Raw genomic sequence first — 22,313 nt, forward strand, 5'->3', positions numbered from 1 at the left:
GCACCTAACGCGCCCCTCCTCCAGCCATCGTACCGGCTGGCGGAGGGGCGCGTTAGGTGCAAAGGCCCAGGCATCTTTTGACAATGTAGCCCAGCAAGGTGCGGGCGCCTCACGCTCTCAGCCATTGGAACAACTCTCGGTTAGTCGGGAGGTTATGATCAGGAGCAGTACATTGGCCCGCCCTGACATGCATTTTGGGTATTTATTACTTCTTAATCACTGTCCCGTGCACTTTACAACTATTCCATAATCTTGGTCCTGAAGAAGCGCCAATGACCTTTTGCGGCAACAGAGGCGCGAAACATGTTGACCGTTTTGTGACAACAAGGCATAATATGCCCTTTTGGGATTATACTCTACTTCAGAGTCTTTTACTCTGTCAAAGGGGGAAATTACCTGTTCTGACCTTTTTTAAGGTCACCCCTTGCCAGTTTTAGATCACTATGCACGCACATTTCATATTACCCCTATATAGGACCCACACACCCTCATGCACCATCCGGCATGCCTCAAAAGATCTCTGATAAAGCGACCCTTCGGGGGACCCGTTGGGTATTGCAGTGCCGGTCCCAACGAGGAGCAATCGCCTGATGATGAAGCATGACACCCCTAGGGGTGTGTGAGGGCAACAAGAGGCAAGATACGTTCTTTCCCTTGGTTGATGGGACCACCCCACCTAGAACTTCATTGTTTTCCTATATTCTTGAAGGTATATGGATGAATACTTACATCCAACCTTTGGAACAGTGTCCTCCACTTGTTTTGATATGATTGTAGGGAGCCCGGACACTGGACCATTAATAGCTCTCTGGTCCCCCCCCTTCTTCTTTTTGATTAATATGCTTTATATACAATCAAAAAAGAGAAGTTCCAGGCCCCAGTTACTCATTTTGCTCAATTCCTGAAGTAATACATATTTTAACTTATTTTGTATTTTTATAGTTTAATGAACCGACTAAAATTGTAATAAGAACACTGTGATGATGCTGTATTTGGGTGTGTATATAGGTCCCTTTTTAAGAAAAAATCGAGCCATGTCTATCATTTTTGTGTGAATTGATTGTCTGTGCTCTTGCTTGTGGGTACTTTGATGGTTATTTCAACCGAATAAAGTTATTACTACTAATACTATTTATAGCTGATTACTGTGTGTGTCTGTCAGTCTATATATAAGTGCATATATATTGTGTATATCTTTAAATATGTGTTATGCTACATTTCGTAACGAGAGCCTATGTATAGCTGACGTGGATGTGCCCTTCATTGCTGTCTTGCAGTCTCGTCTTCGTTTAGATGCTGTGTATGCGCTGGCTCTACTATCCACTCTATGGGTTCTACATGTTGAATGATCCCATCAGTGTTATGTCTCTGGGACTTATTTCTTAACACAAGCGTTGCGCTTGTCAATACTTGTTCTTGTTGTCTCAATTTTTTCAATGGTTGCATTTATCCATGCTCCTCCACCATGGATCTATTCTAAGGTTCCTTTCTCAGAGTCTCTCAGCACAGGGTAGCCTCTAATGCATTTGCTATTGCCTCTGGCCCTCTGATTCCCAGCTGTCCATCAGTTTGGTTCTTGGGTCCATTTTCTCAGTTTTTTCTGCGTAGTACATTTGACTGACATTATGGTTTTCTAAGTCAAGGCCCTATAGCTGAGTGGCATTGGCTGTTGCCTTTGGGTTCCCAAGTCACAGCCAACCATGAGCCAGATCCTACCTTTGGAGCGACCTAGTATTGTATTTATATTGACTATTATCTACGGACATATTTCTGTTCCTCTGCCATAGGTAACTTTATTCCCAGTGCTTTTCACCGTCTTAATGACTTTTCTTGCCTGTGGTTCTTGCCGCAGTTCACAGTTTAAAGTGTTCGCTCTTGCTCACCTAACTTACTAAGATCGTTTGGTCTTGTCTGTCTTATCATAGACTGGCTAGTTCTATTCAGGGATTTTTAGTATGATTAGTTTGCAGACCCTCCGACGAGTAGGTATTGCATGGGTATCTATTCTAAAGTAAGGAATTTGCGGCTAGACGTCTCTATCAGATGAACGAGTTACTTACCTTCGGTAGCGCTTTATCTGGTACGGACATAGTCTTATCACAGGTTCCTTACCAACCCACCCGTCCTACCCTTTCTGTGAACTGATTCAATTTGACCTAAAATATCCCTTTCTTGGTATTCGCATACCGTGCATTTCTACTTCATAATTGTTAATTTAAAGAGATATTTATATCTTATGGTACACTGTTTTCTCTGCCAGTTTCTATGATGGCTCTGAGTTTTTGGTGTGGTAAATAGTCACAGAATAAACTGAGGTCAATGCATCAGGGAAGGGCTTAATGGACTCCGGTGCCGTCGCATATGTGGACGATGTTGGTGAGGAGTTGCACAACGCCCTCTACCACCATTCAGGGGTACTGCTGAAAACATTCTGTATCCAGTCTGGTGCCTGGGGAGAATTCCAAGGTAAGTAATCTGTGGCTAGACTGCCTCTACCAGATAAAGCTTAACCGAAGGTAAGTAACTTGTTCAACAGTAGCATGACCCCTCTCGAGTCTGAGGTACAGCCAAATATTCCAGTTAGGAACAATCAATCCCCGAGTATTCACATAAGTTGATCACTATTGATGTTGTGGGAACTTTTAGCACCAAAGTGGTCTTACAGGGGTAATATTCCCTCAGTGTTAAATACCCACAACTAGAGTTGACTAAACTGGAGACATAGGAAGAGTGTTTATTTGGTTGAAGTGGTTTGGCTGATAGAATTTTAAGAACAATGCTTTAGACCAAGTCATTCTTCCTGAGAATGTTGTCTTGTATTGTGTCTTGAATTCAGAAGCTGTTTTCAGTTTTCTTCTCTAGCCATCTTACAAAGCACTGAGTTCCCTGGTCATTGCTGATATTAGGAGAGCACTCACACTTTATTTGCACCACACCAAGAGTGCATGTTCAGCCCTTGTAAATTGGTTTTGTCCCCTATAGCCTTCTTAATCCTGGCAGGCAAGCATCCACGGCTTCGTGAATGTTCTCCGATAGATACTAATCTCCCAGTATCTGAAATCCATGCTTGTGTAGGTCTCACAAAGAACGCTCCATGCAACGCATGGTGGCACATAACCTCGCAACCGTGGTTACTAAAGCTCTCAAAGGTAGGTGCAGCCACTGCCTTGGCAACTTTAAAAGCCGTGCCATTATTTGATTTATTTTTAGGGTGAGCCTAGCGCAGCACTGCTCTAGCAGATGACCTTTAGAAATCGATCTGCACTTTTATTACACTTGTGCTTGTGCATCCACCTTGCGGAAGCGAGCAGCGGCGATCAGGGGCCATCTGTTTTCAATTAGTGTGGCCGCGCGCGCTCGTTGACATTCGTCTACTCTCGCAAACAAAACTGCTCATTAAGAATATTTGTAAATCCTTCAACTCTTTTAAGAACTACGTTTATTACATTTTGAAAACTAAGCATTTCCACGTACCCCAAGTCCTGTCTAATTCTAGCAAGAGCAATGGCTGCATTGCTACCGTATATATTCATAGGAGGAGCATTCGAGCATTTAATGTTGAAGATCACTCCCTTTCTTTGACACAGGCGTGAAATTATTCATGTGTGTCTGTTCACGTACTCCAGTTGCTGTATCATTCCATCCTTGCAGATGAGCACCCTTGTTATTATACAGATCAACCCTCCCCGTATACGTCGCAAGGATCTATTTGTCAATGTTTGTGCAATCTCGTGCAATGTTAAACGATAGATTTAACATTTGAATCCAGCTGTTGCTCTCAAAGCCATCTTGGGCCTCTGCCCCTTCCCAGAAGACTATTGGGGCACCGCTCATTACCTCCCTCATTCTCCGAGAATGTTTGATGGCTCAGGGGCATTACTCTCCAGACCTTCAAGCCACCGCTGAGCAATACTGCAAGCAAGGTCGATCAGATGCCGCACATAGAGGAGCCAAGCGAAATTTCAGAAGACCTCATGGTGGATACAGCAACTAGATCAGAGGCACATTTGGAGACAATTTACTCTTTCCTGAGACTAAAGGAAGATTTTTTTTCCTGGTGCAGTGGGAACAGAATAGAAACAACTCCGCTTAAACACGACCAAAAACCCATGTTATACTTGGTAAATAAAAATAACTTCCTGTTTTTCAAAACATAAATGTGTTATTTTACCAGCATTTGTATAGGGCACATCTTCCATTTGTACAGTACCGCACTACTGTGTGTGCATTGCAAAAACATGTATTGCTCCTCATTCCGAGACTGACACGCACTTGTCAGCCTGTTTTACGAGCGCTGCTTCTGGCTCAGAGGCCGGGGGAGGCCGTCCCTCCGTTGGCCTTTTAGGTTAATAGCCACTTTCCTGCCACCGCGGGCACCCAGAGGCTGCCAGGACTTCCTCAATCACCTGGAATTGGTTTCACGTTGTCACCAGGGGTGGCCTTCGTGGCCTCTTGCCCCCTCGCGCAATATAACCAGCATTGGCATAGCCAATAGGTCTCGCTTTTGGGAGCTTATAAGTATTTAGTTATGCAGCACAATATCCTTGGTGCAACAACATCAATTGTTGCATGGCTAAATACTTATAAGGTCCCAAAGACGAGACCTACTGGCTATGCCAATGCGTGTTACTTTTTGCCCATGTATGCAAGCCAGAGAAGACATTCTAGTACCTATAGAGACTTGTTCTCATCAACCATTAACTGTGGAGGCATTCTCACTTCCACTGGATTAAAATAATGTAAAAAACATCCTGTGGTACAACTACATTGAGTCCAGTACCAGGTACTGTTTCTGCATGGGGATCATACCTACCATTCCCCTCGCGAAGGGTCGGTAGCAGGAAGAGCCAAGTGACATGGGAGGAGAACTGCTGGTAGAACAAGCACTTCTATTGAACATTGACAACACCAAGGAGAGCTGTTTTCCAGTTGCTGGATGATGTTTGATATCTCCACGGGGAAGGCTAAGATGTTTATTGGTTAATCGCTAGAATTGGTGTAACATAATGGCCTGTGTGGCCGACAGTGCAAATGTTCGAAGAGATGTGTAATGGGATAGACTTACCTGCGAGGGAAATGCATCGCAATCAGATCCCAAATAGTCCAATGGGGGAAAGTGTAAAAAACAATTCTAGAAACAGTAAACGGAAAGAAAGAACTAGGCAGGTGTAAAATGTACAGGAAAGAATGGCTAGACAAAGAAACAAGATGAGAGCATAATATTTAAAGAGAGAGAAAGGACTTAAAGACTCTTGACCGAAAGAAGGAAATAGCCGGCAGGAAGCAGATTCTGAGAAAGAAACTAGTAATAGGGAGAGGGTGTTGTGTCAGAAGAACTCCAAACGGATTCTAAACAGAACCCTGCATGTGCCACAGAAAAGTACACCGACTTCTACTGAAGCCCAGAGAGTCTACATTTCTGCATTCCAACCTCCAGACGCGGAGGAAGATGAGAAAGAGGTAGAGTCCTGGACAGAGGAGTGATGGCCCCCACCAGTGAAGCTACAGCACCCGCCATGATCCCAGGATAAGTCATAGGTGTGTGTTCTAAAAAAGTGAGGGAGGGTGAGAAAATAAGAATTTGCGTATTGCTCACATAAGGACAACTCTTTTGCATGTTATTTATTTAGCCTTCCTCTGTTTTATTTTATTTTAGTTGTTGGATACCTGAAAAGAAAGACCATTAATGGAATGATCCAACCTTAAGATTCATAGGGAGATTGTATCTAGGATCTCCAGAACAGAAACCAAGAAAGTGACAGTGACTAGGAATTAGTGGCCTCACACTTCCCCTCTGTCCTAAAGAAGATCCGCAACGGAGGCTTAAAGTTACCCTCTACGCATAAGCCGGGTCGAAACGTCGACACATACTCCCAAGCAAGGGCCTGTACCACACCTCATTACCCTGCCCTATTATCGGATGTTGCATCCATGCACCTACAAACTGATGACAAATTTGTTGTAAGAATTATGTTGTGGACAGGTCTTGCTATACTGGTTTTTGCTGCACTTAATAACCAGTATCCATCTCAAACGAAAATTACTTTGACACGCTACAGCCTGTAATTTTCCCCTTTTCGTATTTCAAGCACTAGCACTTCTCCTCCCTACACTTTTCCCCTTGAGCAACCTGCTTATCGCTTAACATATGTGGTAATGTCTTTACCGTTTTTCTACATTTCTTTGGAAATATAAAAAGTGAATATATTTAACAGAAAACTGTGGGTGTATTCTCTCTTTTTTTCTCCATGGGTGTGAATTATTGAATAATATGTGATCTAGAAGTATCGACTACTAGCTGTTGATTATCCAAGCAGCCCGCCTCACCTACTCTGTCATGCTCAATATTCTTCTGATGTTTAGGACTGAAGCTGCTAGGAAGTAAGAAAAATATTCATTTTGGTAGATGTGATATTCTTAATCCTTCATTTATGCAATCACTTTCATCCCTTTACTTCAGCCAGCATCAAAATCTATTAATAGGAAAGGGATTGGCATGAAAGAGGATAGGCAAGTGTGGATGTTAAGTAGGAGAGGTGACTGGCTGTGGATGTGAAGGAGGAGAGGTATCCGTGGATGCGAAGGAGGAGAGGTGTTTGTGGATGTGAAGGAGGAGAGGTGGCTGTGAAGGAGGAGAGTTGGTTGTGGATGTGAAGGGGAGGTGTGTGTGTGGATGTGAAGGGGAGGTGTGTGCGTGTGTAGATGTGAAGGGGAGGTGTGTGTGTAGATGTGAAGGGGAGGTGTGTGTGTGTGTGTGTGTGTGTGTAGATATGAAGGGGAGGTGTGTGTGTGTGTAGATGTGAAGGGGAGGTGTCTGTGTGTAGATGTGAAGGGAGGTGTGTGTGTGTAGAGGTGAAGGGAGGTGTGTGTGTGTAGATGTGAAGGAGAGGTGTGTGTGTGTGTGTGTGTAGATGTGAAGGAGAGGTGTGTGTGTGTGTGTAGATGTGAAGGAGAGGTGTGTGTGTAGATGGGAAGGTGTGTGTGTGTGTGTGTGTAGATGTGAAGGGGAGGTGTGTGTGTGTGTAGATGTGAAGGGGAGGTGTGTGTGTAGATGTGAAGGGGAGGTGTGTGTGTAGATGTGAAGGGGAGGTGTGTGTGTGTAGATGTGAAGGGGAGGTGTGTGTGTGTAGATGTGAAGGGGAGGTGCGTGTGTGTGTAGATGTGAAGGGGAGGTGCGTGTGTGTGTAGATGTGAAGGGGAGGTGCGTGTGTGTGTAGATGTGAAGGGGAGGTGCGTGTGTGTGTAGATGTGAAGGGGAGGTGTGTGTGTGTGTAGATGTGAAGGGGAGGTGTGTGTGTGTAGATGTGAAGGGGAGGTGTGTGTGTGTGGAGGTGTGTGTGTGTGTAGATGTGAAGGGGAGGTGTGTGTGTGTAGATGTGAAGGGGAGGTGTGTGTGTGTAGATGTGAAGGGGAGGTGTGTGGATGTGAAGGGGAGGTGTGTGGATGTGAGGGGAGGTGTGTGTGTGTGGATGTGAAGGGGAGGTGTGTGTGTGTTTGTAGATGTGAAGGGGAGGTGTGTGTGGAGGTGAGTGTGGTTGCGAAGGATGAGATGTGAGTGTGGATGTGAAGGACGGGGGGAGTGTGAATGTGAAGGAGGAGGTGGGTGTGGATGTGAAGGAGGAGAGGTGGGTGTGGATGTGAAGGAGGAGAGGTGCGTGTGGATGTGAAGGAGTGGTGCGTGTGGATGTGAAGGAGGAGTGGTGTGTGTGGATGTGAAGGAGGAGTGTAGAAAAGTGGGTTTCTGTTTCAATAACCCCCCCCACTTTTTGCTAGACTACTGATGCACTCTTTCTTGGTGTGCCCTGGTCCCTGCCAATCAGGTTCCCAGGGCCTGTGTTCTATCCCCAAAACTAACCCAATTGGCATCTCTGGCCACATGTCAGCCCCTGGTAAATGGTACCACAGGTACCCAGGGCACTGTGACCAGAGAAGGCATCCAAAGGCTGCAGCACTTATTGTGCCACCCTTAAGGGCCCTGTACCCTGACACTCACACACTGCCTTTGCAGGCTGCGTGTTTTGGTGCAGAACAAAGTAAAGAGTCGACATGGCACACATTCCTGTGTGCCATGTCCACAAACCACTGCCCTGGCATACATCAGTCACCCCTCTAGCTGGGTGCCCTATGCCAGTGGTGTGGGTACAGGTGAATGAGCCCTGTACCCCTACAGTGCCCAAGTCAATTCCTGGGCACTGTAAGTGCAGTGCTGCCATTAAGAGTATATGGTGCTGGGAGTTTGTCATTCCGAACTCCACAGCACCACACTGAAGACTGGGAAGTTTGGTATCAAACTTCTCAGCACATTAAACCAACAGTGATGCCAGTGTGGGATTTAATGTAAAATGCACAACAGAGGGCATCTTAGAGATGCCCCCTGAAACTCTACCAACTTCTAGTGACCTGACTGAGTGGCGGCTTTCCGCTGCCACCACCAGACACGTTTCTGGACCATTGGGTCGAGAGCTGCTGCTCTCGGGGGCCAGAAACAATGCACATCCTGGGACGAGGTGCCAATCCTCCTCCCCCAGGATGGGCAGGGTTTACGAAGGAGAAGCTTCAAAGGCATGCCGCCTTTGTGAGCCTCCCCAGACCCTTTGCTGCTTTCAGCAACTGGTCCCCACTGGTTCTACCCCCCACTTTGGGAGAGAGAACCGGCCGGAAAAACAAGTGAGGAAGAGAGGTGTGCCCTCCTCTGCCAACTCCACCCCTAAGGTGGGGGAGCCGAGGTGAAGCACAACCTTTAGTCCCCGCCATCTTGAGGATGGGGAGACCCAGCCAACCAGGGACAGGCTCCTGCCCCCCTTTCACTGGAGTGTGGCAGAATAGGGGGTGTACCCACCCCAGGGAAGGGACCCATTGGTCCCTGCCCTTTACCTACCTGTAACGCCTCTAAAGTTAGTATTTAGGGGCACCAGGAACCTTCTTCCTCAGATCCAGAAACCACAAGAAAAGTAGATCAGAAGGACGAAAAGCCGTGCAGAGCTAACAAGAAGACGATGCCCACTGCCTTTGCCCCAGTCCTACTGGCCTGTCTCCCATATAACGTGCTCCTGCAAAACCCCAGTGGGCCCTGCAGCCAGCAACCTCAAAAACCCCGGAGGACCTGCCTGCCTTCACTTCAAAGACTGAATCTCCAGTGAACACCGGACTTGTTCTAACTGCAGCTTCTGGTGCCAGCCAGAGACCACGAATCCAGCCCACTCTGCACCCGCTGAACCCGTCCCGAGCTCGAGTGGAACAATACCATGAGGAGGTCCCCCTGGCGATCCTGACCCGAGATCCAGAGACCCCTGCCCTGCCTCTAGCCTCCAGACGATGCCTGCAGCCTCAATCCAGAGGACCCCATCTACCGTGACCAGAGCGGGTAAGAAAATCCGACGTCCCAAGGCACCCCTGCACCCGACGCCCCACGGCCTTGTGTGGCCAACCCAGCGGTGCCTAACCAACCACCGACATCCCAACTTACCCCTCTAAGTGGTGGTCGCACCTGGAAGATCCTTGTACCCAAGCCTGCAGTGTTTCTTCAAACCGGAGGTTCTCCATAGGTTAACATTGGGCCTCAACACTCTGCACCCGGCCGCCCTAGTGCCTCTGAGGGTTCAATTCCAGTGCATCACTGACCCTGGGAGACCCCTGAGTGTAACCCCAGAACCTTAACTTCCACAGTTGTTTACTTACCTGCAAACCGATAACCTTTTTTTCCTCCATAGGATAACATTGACAATTTTCACTCCAAAAAACGACTAAAAGTGTGGAGTTTTGAAAACTAAAGTTATCGTTTAAAAATTGTACAAATAACCAAAACATGTTTTCTCACCTGTTTACTGGAAATGTCCCAGTGCTGAGTTAGAAAAAGTAACGTAAAAGTAACTTAATTTGTTGACAAAGCCTATTCATTTCAATCTACAGCTCCTTAAAGTTTTTGTGTGGAGTTTTGAAATCTGAAAATTTTCTTTAAAAATCGCAAGAATAACAAAAACGCATTTACTCACCTGTTTACAGGTAATGTCCCGGTGCTGAATCTAGGCATCCAGCTCGGAGTTAGAAAAAGTAACGTAAACGTAACTTACCTGCAATTTATTGAAAAAGCCTATTCATTCCAATGTACTGTATTTGCTAAGTGTTGCATACTACTGCTCCCCTGTAAATCAAACAAAGTACAATTTTGATTGCATTTACAATCTGTTCGATATCCAGTAAACTTATTACTGAAAAGTATTTAATGCTTACCTGTACCAGGCTTGCTTGGTTCTAGAAATAAACAACCGTATATTTTTTATACAAAAACAATTGGCCTAGAGTTCAGTTCTTGAGTGTGTGAATTCGTTTGCTGACTGAGTGTGTACATCAAATGCTTAACCCCTTCGATGCTGCAGACGGCCTCCGGCCGTCCCATATGACGGTGTGCGGGGGACGGCCGGGGTCCGTCTGAACCCCGCCCACTGATTAGAAATCCAGCACCGCTGCGGAATTCACGCCGCGGTCACGGTGTTAACACTGTTCTCTGATACTGCCTTACAGCTCGACCAAGCTACCACTAGTAAGGTTCTATCTAACATTAACCTCTGCCTACCTCTGGGGACACTTGGACTCTATACACACTATACCTCAGTTTGGTGTAGTATATATACAGCCAGTTTCTTACAAGGAGTTGGGCGTGTGGATGTGATGGAGGAGAGGTGCGTGGATGTGAAGGAAGAGAGGTGCGTGGATATGAAGGAGAGGTGCGTGGATATGAAGGAGAGGTGCATGGATGTGAAGGAGGAGAGGTGTCTGTGGATGTGAAGGAGGAGTGGTGTGTGGGGATGCGAAGGAGGAGTGGTGCGTGTGGATGCGAAGGAGGAGTGGTGCGTGTGGATGCGAAGGAGGAGTGGTGCGTGTGGATGCGAAGGAGGAGTGGTGCGTGTGGATGTGAAGGAGGAGAGGTGCATGGATGTGAAGGAAGAGAGGTGCGTTGATGTGAAGGAGGAGAGGTCGTTGTGGATGTGACGGTGGAGAGGTGAGTGTGGGCATGAAGGTGGAGAGGTCGTTGTGGATATGAAGGTTGAGTGGTGCGTTGATGTGAAGAAGGAGAGGTCGTTGTGGATGTGAAGGAGGAGATGTCGTTCTGGATGTGAAGGAGTGGTGCGTGGATGTGAAGGAGGAGAGGTCGTAGTGGATGTGAAGGAGGAGAGGCGAATGTGGATGTGAGGAGTAGAGGCGAGTGTGGATGTGGAGAAGAGGTGAGTGTGGATGTGAAAGAGGATAGGCGAGTGTGGACATGAAGAAGGGGAGGTGAGTGGATGTGAAGGAGGGGAGGTGAGTGGATGTGAAGGAGGGGAGGTGAGTGGATGTGAAGGAGGGGAGGTGAGTGGATGTGAAGGAGGGGAAGTGGGTGTGGATGTGAAGGAGGGGAGGTGGGTGCGGATGTGAAGGAGGGGAGGTGGGTGCGGATGTGAAGGAGGGGAGGTGGGTGCGGATGTGAAGGAGGGGAGGTGGGTGCGGATGTGAAGGAGGGGAGGTGCGTGCGGATGTGAAAGAGGAGAGGTGGGTGGGGATGTGAAGGAGGAGAGGTGGGTGGGGATGTGAAGGAGGAGTGGTGAGTGTGGATGTGAAGGAGGAGTGGTGCATGTGGATGTGAAGGAGGAGTGGTGCGTGAGGATGTGAAGGAGGAGTGGTGCGTGAGGATGTGAAGGAGGAGTGGTGCGTGTGGATGTGAAGGAGGAGAGGTGCATGGATGTGAAGGAAGAGAGGTGCGTTGATGTGAAGGAGGAGAGGTCGTTGTGGATGTGACGGTGGAGAGGTCGTTGTGGATGTGACGGTGGAGAGGTGAGTGTGGGCATGAAGGTGGAGAGGTCGTTGTGGATATGAAGGTTGAGTGGTGCGTTGATGTGAAGAAGGAGAGGTCGTTGTGGATGTGAAGGAGGAGATGTCGTTCTGGATGTGAAGGAGTGGTGCGTGGATGTGAAGGAGGAGAGGTCGTAGTGGATGTGAAGGAGGAGAGGCGAATGTGGATGTGAGGAGTAGAGGCGAGTGTGGATGTGGAGAAGAGGTGAGTGGATGTGAAAGAGGATAGGCGAGTGTGGACATGAAGAAGGGGAGGTGAGTGGATGTGAAGGAGGGGAAGTGGGTGTGGATGTGAAGGAGGGGAGGTGGGTGCGGATGTGAAGGAGGGGAGGTGGGTGCGGATGTGAAGGAGGGGAGGTGGGTGCGGATGTGAAGGAGAGGAGGTGCGTGCGGATGTGAAGGAGGGGAGGTGCGTGCGGATGTGAAAGAGGAGAGGTGGGTGGGGATGTGAAGGAGGAGAGGTGGGTGGGGATGTGAAGGAGGAGTGGTGAGTGTGGATGTGAAGGAGGAGTGGTGCGTGAGGATGTGAAGGAGGAGTGGTGCGTGAGGATGTGAAGGAGGAGTGGTGCGTGAGGATGTGAAGGAGGAGTGGTGCGTGTGGATGTGAGGGAGGGGAGGAGAGTGGATGTGAAGGAGGAGTGATGCGTGTGGATGTGAAGGAGGGGAGTGGATGTGAAGGAGGGGAGATGGGTGTGGATGTGAAGGAGGGGGTGTGGGTTTGGATGTGAAGGAGGAGAGGTGGGTGTGGATGTGAAGGAGGAGAGGTGAGTGTGTATGTGAAGGAGGAGAGGTGAGTGTGTATGTGAAGGAGCAGAGGTAGGTTTGTAATGGGTGTGGACTGGGTACAAGTGTCAGTTCCGACGTCTGCTTATCTTCTTCGTAAGTACTAATGCACCTGCTCTGATGTTGCCCAATGTATTGAAGCTTCAGTGAAAAGTAGCAGGAGCGCCAAAGGTGCCTTGTATACTATGATAAGTCCTGTTAGGGCTGCACAACTTTGCATTCTGAAGGTTCAAGTTAGGGATGCACATTTTAACATTCTATGTATTCACAAACCAGATACATGACCTGAAAGTTGAAGTGCTATTGTTATGGGGTGAGTACATTCCGCAGGCTCCTGACACCCTTATACCTTGTGCAAGGCATTATTCCTCCTCGTGATTCTGTACGGTTCTGTACGGTTCTGCTCTCAAAGGTAGTTTCTGTACATGGGCTGGGTCCAGTATTTATTTTTGGAAGTGGGCTGATGATCATCTCTCCACTCTTTGTAGGTTCAGCTTCTGTGTAACATTTGGTGACCGGATCTTTCCAGCAGTTTCTGCCCACAGCACAAAGTTAGCAAAGCAACTGGCCGCCGAGGCAGCACTGAAGGAGCTGGAAAAAGAACCAGAAAAGGTACACACGGCTTGCAGTTTGGGATAATGTTCCTCTTGACATGGTTTCTACTTGCTTACCTATACTTTCTCCATGTTTTTCCTAGTGATAACTGTGCAGTCAATATTTTCTCCTTGTGTTTCTTGTTATTTCTTGCTGTTAGTGATAACCAGGTTTTCTTTACATGCTCTACTTCTTTTTTTGTGGTCCCCCTCTTGTCTCCATGATTTTCGCTGTAATCATGCTTTCAACAGTTTCTGATTGTTTTGTTAGCAGCCCTTTGAGCATGGTTTCTGTTTGTCATTTATAGTAACCGCTATGTTCGAGGCATATGAGCTGCAGATCACATACTTTAGCATAGATCGCCATCTGGTGTTGGGCCCGGAATGTTTGCACTTGTTTTTCGTCTTAGAAAAGTCTTTGTAAGTCACGAGATAGGTGACTCCTCCTCTGGATGATAGTGCGCATGGGCATCGGCTCCATCTTCAGATTGTTTATTTCCGCCATCGGGCTCAGATGTTTCTCGCGCTCCAGTTCGGTACCGTGAACAATACAACTTTCGACGCGCAATCCTTCACCTTTCTCCGGTATTGTTTTCGATCGCGTTTCCTAATCGACACGCATCTTCAACTTCAAAGTCTTCGGTTCCGGTTGTCGACGAAGGCCTTCGGGCCTACCTTGGCTCATGGAAAGGACTCCATTTAAAAAGTGTCCTCCGTGTGGATCGAAGTTTCCACACACAGATCTTCATGAGGTGTGTAACCTGTGTCTTTCACCGGAGCACGAGGCCAGAGACTGTCCAGCTTGTTCCTCCTTCTGCTCCAGAAAGACCATTCAGGACCGTCGAGCTCGACGAACCATGGCTCGCTCGTCGACATCCATTCCCGATGACATCTTCCACGAGGGTGTCGATGTACCAGAGAAGGAGCAGGCCACACAACACCTCGGCAACGACTCCGAAGTTGACTCCGACGTCGAAGACATCACTCCCGGGCAGCGGGTCGTAAGTCCTGACGTCGACCCCGAAATCCTCCCTAAAACCCCCCAAAAGGCTTCGGTGACACCTTCTCCTTTGGGCCTTGGTGCTCACCGGGACACTACTTATCACGCCCCGCCTCCGGGCCTGGCAAAGAAGTCTACAACTAAGCCTTCAAGCCACTCGGTATCGAGTCAGCCTGTCGTCGGAGCCGACACCAAGACCCCGGCACCGAAAAAGAAACCCTCTTCCTCCACAGTGCTGACTACCACATCGACACCGAAACATTCTGGTACGCAGCCATCCGTTCCGAAAAAGCCATTGGAACCAAGTACAACACCACCGGCACCGAAAAAACCCTCTGAACCAAAACAACTACTGGTCCTGCAGGCCCCCTCAGAGACTAAAAAACCTCATGCTCTCAAGCCTGAAGAGCACAGATCCGCTTCAGAATCGGTGCCGCGTAAGCATTTGGCACCGAAAAAATCGGCACCTAAAGGTTAACCTCAAACAGAAGAACTTTTTCAACCAGATCCACTGCAAAAAACACTTATGAAGGACCCTAATACAGGGCAACTCACTATAAGCCCTAAGAAGAGACCAATGGACATGCCTCTACCGGCTCCATCTCCACCAAAGAAGAGAGACATTGCAACATCTCCTCTCAGCGTCCCTTCACCACCTCCACATCACTCCCCTTCTCCATCTCCACCCTCATCTCCTCCACCAGCAGATGATGAGACCACCTCAGATGATGGGGGGAGGTGGGTGCAGACGATGACGATGACCCAGATCCTAGTCCGCCTTCAACCCCAGACCCATGGGACGATTATAATACACCAGATGTCCCCAATATACCACAAGAGGACATCTAGCCCTCTAGACCTTCCCCTCCAGAGGACACCATGGGTTTCGACCAACTCATTCATAGGGCTTCAGAATACCACAGGGTGGATTTACACACCGACCCTGTGGAGGAAGATTTCTTAATGGACACATTTGATACAGCCCAAAAGTCCACTTCTATTCTTCTTATGTTAAAGGGAGTCATTAGACACGCCCCAGAGGTGTTAAAAGACCCTGTTAGGGCTAGGGTTATTAACCCCAGGATTGAGAAAAAGTATAAATCTGCCCCAGCAGACCCTATATACATCAGGGGATAAATACCATTGGATTCCCTAGTAGTCTCCACTGCCAGAAAAAGGGCCAATTCACAAACATCGGGGGACGCACCACCACCCGACAAAGAATCAAAGCTCATAGACGCCTCTGGCAAGAGTACAGCGTCACAAGCAGCTAATATATGGTGCATAGCTAACACTCAAGCACTGTTGGCCAGATACGATATGGCACACTATGATGAATTAGAAACCCTGTTGCAACACCTCCCTGACAAATATAAAACTAAGGCCAACGACCTCATACAGGAGGGTAAGCTCATCACCAACACCTCCATTCTGTGCTCTCTAGATGTCGCAGACACCGCCTCAAGAGCCATCAACACAAGTGTCCTGTCACGTAGGCATGCATGGCTACACATTTCAGGGTTTAAGCCAGCGGTGCAAACTTCCATCCTTAGCCAGCCATTTGACCAAAAACACCTCTTTGGTCCTGCTGTGTATTTATCTCTGGAACAGATGAAGAAAGACACTGACACAGCCAAATCAATGGGAGCTTTGCAATCGCAAGCTCCCAGACGTTCTTTTCGTCGCTCTTACAGAGGCAGCTCCAGAGGCTATTCCTCTGACAACCCATCCACGTCTTCTAAGGCTCCCGCCCAAACCACATTCACCAAAGGTTACCAAAGAGGAGGCTATAGAGGCAACAATAACAAAGGTAGAGGCAAAACCAACAACAGTGGATCTGCCTCCACCTCTACCCAATGACTTCCCTCCACTCCCCCCAGACCATCCCACTCCGGTCGGGGGAAAATTACTACAGTTTCTACCTGTCTAGAACAACATCACTACCGACAGGTAGGTGAGACAAATAGTTCAGTCAGGTTATTGTCTGGAACTCACCTCTACCCCCCCCCCCACAAACATACCACCCAGACAACATCCAATGTCAACAGAACATTTAACACTATTAAAGCAGGAGATAATATCCCTCCTACAAAAACATGCAATAGAACCAGTTCCCTTGTATCAGTAAAATACAGGGGTTTACTCCCTGTATTTCCTCATTCCGAAGAAGGACGGCTCTCTGAGACCCATCCTGGACCTCAGATCCCTAAACCTGTACATACAATCAGACCACTTTCACATGGTCACTCTTCAACAAATCTTTCCTCTTCTCACACAATGCGATTTCCTTGCCACTTTAGATCTCAAGGCCGCCTACTTTCATATTCCCATTCACACCTCTCACAGGAAATATCTCCGTGATGTAGTGGACGGTCAGCACTACCAATTCACTGTGCTCACATTCGGGGTCACCACAGCACCCAGGGTTTTCACCAAGTGTCTAGCAGTAGTTGCAGCTCACCTGCGAAGACAACAGATTCATGTCTTCCACTACCTAGACGACTGGCTAATAAAAACCAAGTCACACGATCAGTGTGTACACCACACTCACGCCACAATTCAACTGCTTCACGACTTAGGGTTTACCATAAACCACGCAAAGTCTCACCTACAACCGTTCCACACACAAAAATACCTTGGTGCGACAATAAACACCTCAAAAGCACTTGCATATCCTAGTCCAACCAGGATAGCAAGCATACAAAGTTTCTGCCGCAACACTCTCTCCCAGCTCGAGTGTTAATGTAGCTGATAGGGATGATGGCCTCTTGCATATTCATAGTACCGAACGCAAGACTCCAGATGCGTCCTCTACAGGAATGTCTCGCACGTCAGTGGAACCAGGCTCAAGGTCAGCTAACAGATCTGGTGTTGGTGGACGGTCGCACGCATCGCTCTTTGCAGTGGTGGAACACCAAAAACCTTTCCAAAGGGTGACCGTTCATCGAGCCTGTTCCACAGATTGTGCTAACAGCGGACGCATCGCTCTCCAGCTGGGGAGCTCATCTATTACATCATACCATGCAGGGCAGGTGGACACCTCAACAAAGGTTACTCCACATCAATTACCTGGAGTAACTAGCCATATTTCTAGCGTTAAAGTCCTTCCAGAAACACATTCTAGGCAAAGCTGTCCTGGTCCGCACCGACAATATGACAGCAATGTATTACATACAGAAACAAGGCGGGACACACTCCCTGCAGCTCTCCCAACTAGCACAAAGCATTTGGAGATGGGCTATTCCACAGAACAGTTTTCTCCTAGCCCAACACGTTCCAGGAGATCAAAACAGCATAGCAGATCTGTTAAGTCCTCAGACGCAACAGATTCACGAGTGGGAACTTCATCCACAAGTTCTTCAACCATTTTTCCAAACTTGAGGGCAACCAGAGATAGATCTGTTCACCACATATGAAAACACCAAATGCCCAAGCTTCGCCGCCAGATATTGTCCAGAGGCAATGCGATATGGATGAATTGGTCAGGCAAATTTGCGTACGCCTTTCCACCTCTCCCACTCGTTCCACTAGTGGTGCGAAAACTGCAGCAACACTCACTGACTCTCATCCTAGTTGCTCCAACATGGGCCAGACAACCGTGGTTCACCACATTACTGGAACTATCTGTAGTCCCGCACAAAAAACGACATCTCTCCCCACATCTCTTAACCCAGAGCCATGGAGGGATCAGACACCCGGACCCAGCACAGCTCAACCTAGCGAACTGGCTTCTGAGGTCATAGAGTTTGGTTACCTTAACCTACCCCCTGACTGTATCAATGTTATAAAAGAAGCTAGACGACCCACCACTAGAGCCTGCTACGCAGCCAAGTGGAAAAGATTTGTGTTAAATTGTACCAACAACACTATCAGTCCATTAGATGTGTCCATTCAACACATCATATGTTACTTACTACATCTTCAAAGGTGTAATCTGGCATTCACATCTATTAGGTTACACCTCTCTGCAATAGCTGCCTACTTACAGAATAGACAACATCTATCACTGGTCAGAGTACCAGCCATCAAAGCATTTATGGAAGGCCTCAAAAGAATAATTCCTCCAAAGGTTCCACCCTCACCAGTGTGGAACTTAAATATTGTTCTCACTAGATTAATGGGCCCTCCATTTGAACCTCTGCATAAATGCGAGTTGCAATTTCTTACATGGAAAGTCGCTTTCCTTGTAGCCATTACTTCCCTTAGAGTCAGTGAATTACAGGTACTGACTATTCAAGAACCATTTTTTCAACTCCATCACAACAAAGTGGTCCTCAGGACAAATCCCAAATTCCTCCCTAAAGTAATTTCTCCGTTTCATCTCGATCAGTCTGTAGAGTTGCCAGTATTCTTCTCGCAACCACAGTCAGTCGCAGAAAGAGCTCTTCATACTCTTGATGTAAAGAGAGCACTCCTTTATTATATTGAAAGGACAAAGCCTTTTAGCAAAACAAAACAGCTTTTTGTGTCCGTCCTCACCACCACATAAAGGCAATCCCATATCAAAATCTGGCATTGCAAGATGGATCGCCAAATGCATACAGAATTGCTTCCACAAAGCAAAACGAACGCTATCCGTTCCCCCTAAAGCCCACTCTACACATAAAATAGGGGCTTCCATGGCATTTTTAGGGAACATTCCCTTAAATGACATCTGCAAAGCAGCTACATGGACTACACCGCTGTCACGATGCCAGCAGCTTGCGAACTAGGATAGCCACTAACCTCGGTAGATCATCAGCAGGAACGAGGATCGAAGAATAAATCCCCAAATTCCCCAGGGCGCAGCACCACACAGGGAAATGAAAACTCCGCTATGGGGACTGCCCTCTCGGGAAGAAACTGAAAAAAAGGGGACAAAGAATAAACACCACCGCGTCTCTCCTGTCTTCCAGGTCTCCAGATAGTCCGGCCAGGCCAACAAGGGAAACTGTACAGGGGAAGAGATAGAAGGTCTAATTTTAATAGGGAAAGCAGACCCACCCCAGTTCTCCCTTCCGCTTCTGTAACTGTTCCTGATATTTTCCGTACCTGCGAGACTCGATTGCTACTTGGAGATTTGTGTGGGTGGTAGGTACGACGGTGAATCATGGACCAGTTATCTCTACTGCATTCTGGGAGTCGTAGGAGGATGATCACAACAGAGTACGCTTGTGAGAATTGTAAATTACTCAAAATCAGCAAATGGCAAGAATCGTAAGTTTAAATACTCAAAATCAGCAAATGGCAAGAATCACGCGCCAGAAGTAGCACACGTGGCAGTGGCCCGTGAATACTTCTAAAACAAAACAAAACAACAAGCACTAAAGGCAAAATCAGCAAGGACCAGCTGGGACCGCAAATAGCAAGCCCCTCGAATTGGCAGGACAGCTCAGATACCTGACCGTGGCTGGTGTCCGTCGTGCAGATCTGGATGACGTTTCCGTCCGGTTGCTTCACCGCAGGAAACGCAAAGGTTCAGAGGAGGGAGGGAACGCGTCTGCAAACGCTTCCCAGGATGAGGGGTCAATGGCGTGATTGAGACTCGGTCGTCCCGCGGGGACAACACCTTCCGCCGACCGAGTCTCGCGGTTGGCTGGCAACACTCCTGAAGGCCAGGCTCGGGGGAAAATGATACGAGGGCGATGGCAGCGCCGTACTGGGCAAGACGCCTTCAGCGGCTTCAAGAGATTAACGGCTCTCGTTCTCTCGTGTCCGTTGATTGACAAGCCCCCTCCTGTGGGAGCGGCAAACTTTTGTAGTTCCGGAGGGCAGGGAGCGCCTTCCTGTTTCCTGTTTGGCGTGGCGTGGGGCTTCTGGGTAGTGTAGTGCTATGTCTCGGCCGTGGGCCAATGATCGTGACAACCGCACACATTCACAAAACATTATTGTGTAGATGTGCAAACGCAACAACAAGCTAGTGTGGGCCAGGCTGTACTGAAAACACTATTTCAAACTACTGCTATATAATCTATGCTAAAGTATGTGATCTGCAGCTCTTATGCCTCAAACGGAAAATGCTACTTACCAGTATGCATCTGTTCTTGGCATGTAGAGCTGCAGATCCACATACTCCCACCCACCTCCCCGGCTACCTTTATCTGTTCCAGTATTATCCTGTTTAGATACAGCACACATGGGCATCTTTTTCTGTTTCTAACAAAACTCCATCATTCTCTGCTGGCGAAAAAACAATCTGAAGATGGAGCCGATGCCCATGGACTCATCCAGAGGAGGAGTCCCCTATCTCGTTACTTCCAAAGACTTTTCTAAGACAAAAACAAGTGCAAACATTAGGGCCCAACACCAGATGGCGATCTATGCTAAAGTATGTGGATCTGCAGCTCTACATGCCAAGAACAGATGCATACTGGTAAGTAGCATTTTCCTTTCTTTCTACTTGCTGTAACTCTTCCCCTTCCATAGTTCTGCTTGCCTGTAACCATGCCCACTGTTTAAGGGTTTGGTTTGATGTTTCGGTACTTTTGCTGCCACTGTAATTTCTGCTTGCTGTTTGTGGTACCGATGTTCATGCATGGTTGATGTTTGCCTTGTATTGGTAAGAATTACACTCTTTGACAGATCTGCTTGCTGTTTGTATTTTCACAACATTGTTTCTGCATGTATTTTGTGGTAACCATTCTCTTTCTGTGGATTCAGCTTGCTGCTTGTTATAGCTATGTTGTGTCCATGCTTTCTGGATGCTGCTTGTAGTGACGCTCGTCTTTCTAACAGTGCTCTGTATATACTGTATGTAGTAACTCTCCTCTATCTGTGTTTCTGCTTCCGGCTCACTGTTACCAATCTCTCTTCAGCATGCTTTCTGCCTGGTGCTTGTAGTAAAAATCCAAAGGTTCTTGCTTGTGGTTTGTGATAACATCCTCTCGCCATACCTTGTGCATGCTGTTTGTGGTAATCGTCTTGCCAAATTTCAGCTTGCTGTCTGTTGTACCCATGCTCTGTGATTTCTGGATTCCGTATGTGGTAACCCTTTTTCCTAGGTTTTTTCTTGCTTGCTGTTTTTATGTAATCATACTCTCCTGATAATTTCTATTTGTTTCTTTTAAATGATGTTCTGTGCATGGTTTCTGTGTGCTGCTTATAGCAACATATTCCCATTAGGGTTTCTTCTTTCTGTTAGTGGTTACCTTCCTCTTTCAATGGTTTTTATGTTTTGTGAACAGTTCTCTCTCTATATACTTTCCACTTGATCTTTGTTGTAGTTATGCTATCTTGATTGGTTTGGTTTGCTACTTTTTAGAACGGTGCTCTTGTGGTTTGTAGTAACTATGTCGTCGTAGCAGTTTCTCCTTGCTTCTTGTTGTCTCTTTGTTTTTGTCTGCATTCTAGTTGTGGCACAGAAGCCGTTGCCGTGGTTTCTGTTCCTCATGCTGGTTGTGGCACAGCTGCTGTCGCCGTGGTTTCTGTTCATCATGCTGGTTGTGGCACAGACGCTGTCCCAATGGTTTCTGTTCATCATGCTGGTTGTGGCACAGATGCTGTTGCTGTAGTTTCTGTTCTTAATGCTGGTTGTGGCACAGATGCTGTTGCCGTGGTTTCTGTTCCTCATGCTGGTTGTGGCACAGATGCTGTTGCCGTGGGTTCTGTTCCTCATGCTGGTTGTGGCACAGACGCTGTCCCACTGGTTTCTGTTCATCATGTTGGTTGTGGCACAGACGCTGTCCCACTGGTTTCTGCTCATCATGCTGGTTGTGGCACAGCTGCTGTCGCCGCAGTTTCTGTTCCTCATGTTGGTTGTGGCACAGACGCTGTCCCACTGGTTTCTGCTCATCATGCTGGTTGTGGCACAGATGCTGTTGCCGTGGGTTCTGTTCCTCATGCTGGTTGTGGCACAGACACTGTCCCACTGGTTTCTGCTCATCATGCTGGTTGTGGCACAGCTGCTGTCGCAGTGGTTTCTGTTCAACATGCTGGTTGTGGCACAGCTGCTGTCGCCGCAGTTTCTGTTCCTCATGTTGGTTGTGGCACAGACGCTGTCCCAATGGTAGTACAAGGTAAGAAGTAGGTGCTGTTTTCTAAAGTATAGCTAACTATAGTTTTAGTTTTGCCAAGAGTTGCCAAAAGTTTCTCTAAGTTCTAGTCTGCTCCATACCTTAGAATGTATGAGGTTG

The 22,313-nt window shown here is 47.6% G+C and overlaps 1 protein-coding gene across 3 annotated transcripts in view; it reads left to right on the forward strand.

Moving 5' to 3' along the window:
* The window catches only part of LOC146813540 (double-stranded RNA-specific adenosine deaminase-like), a 318,386-nt gene that overhangs the window by 141,088 nt on the left and 154,985 nt on the right, over positions 1 to 22,313 (forward strand). For all 3 annotated transcript variants that reach the window (XM_085620305.1, XM_085620304.1, XM_085620303.1), the window contains one exon: positions 13,098 to 13,221. In XM_085620305.1, the coding sequence (XP_085476431.1) occupies positions 13,098 to 13,221 (124 nt within the window). The remainder of the gene's footprint in view (positions 1 to 13,097; positions 13,222 to 22,313) is intronic.

Source organism: Triturus cristatus, chromosome 7, assembly GCF_964204655.1.
Source record: "Triturus cristatus chromosome 7, aTriCri1.1, whole genome shotgun sequence".
Taxonomy (NCBI): domain Eukaryota; kingdom Metazoa; phylum Chordata; class Amphibia; order Caudata; family Salamandridae; genus Triturus; species Triturus cristatus.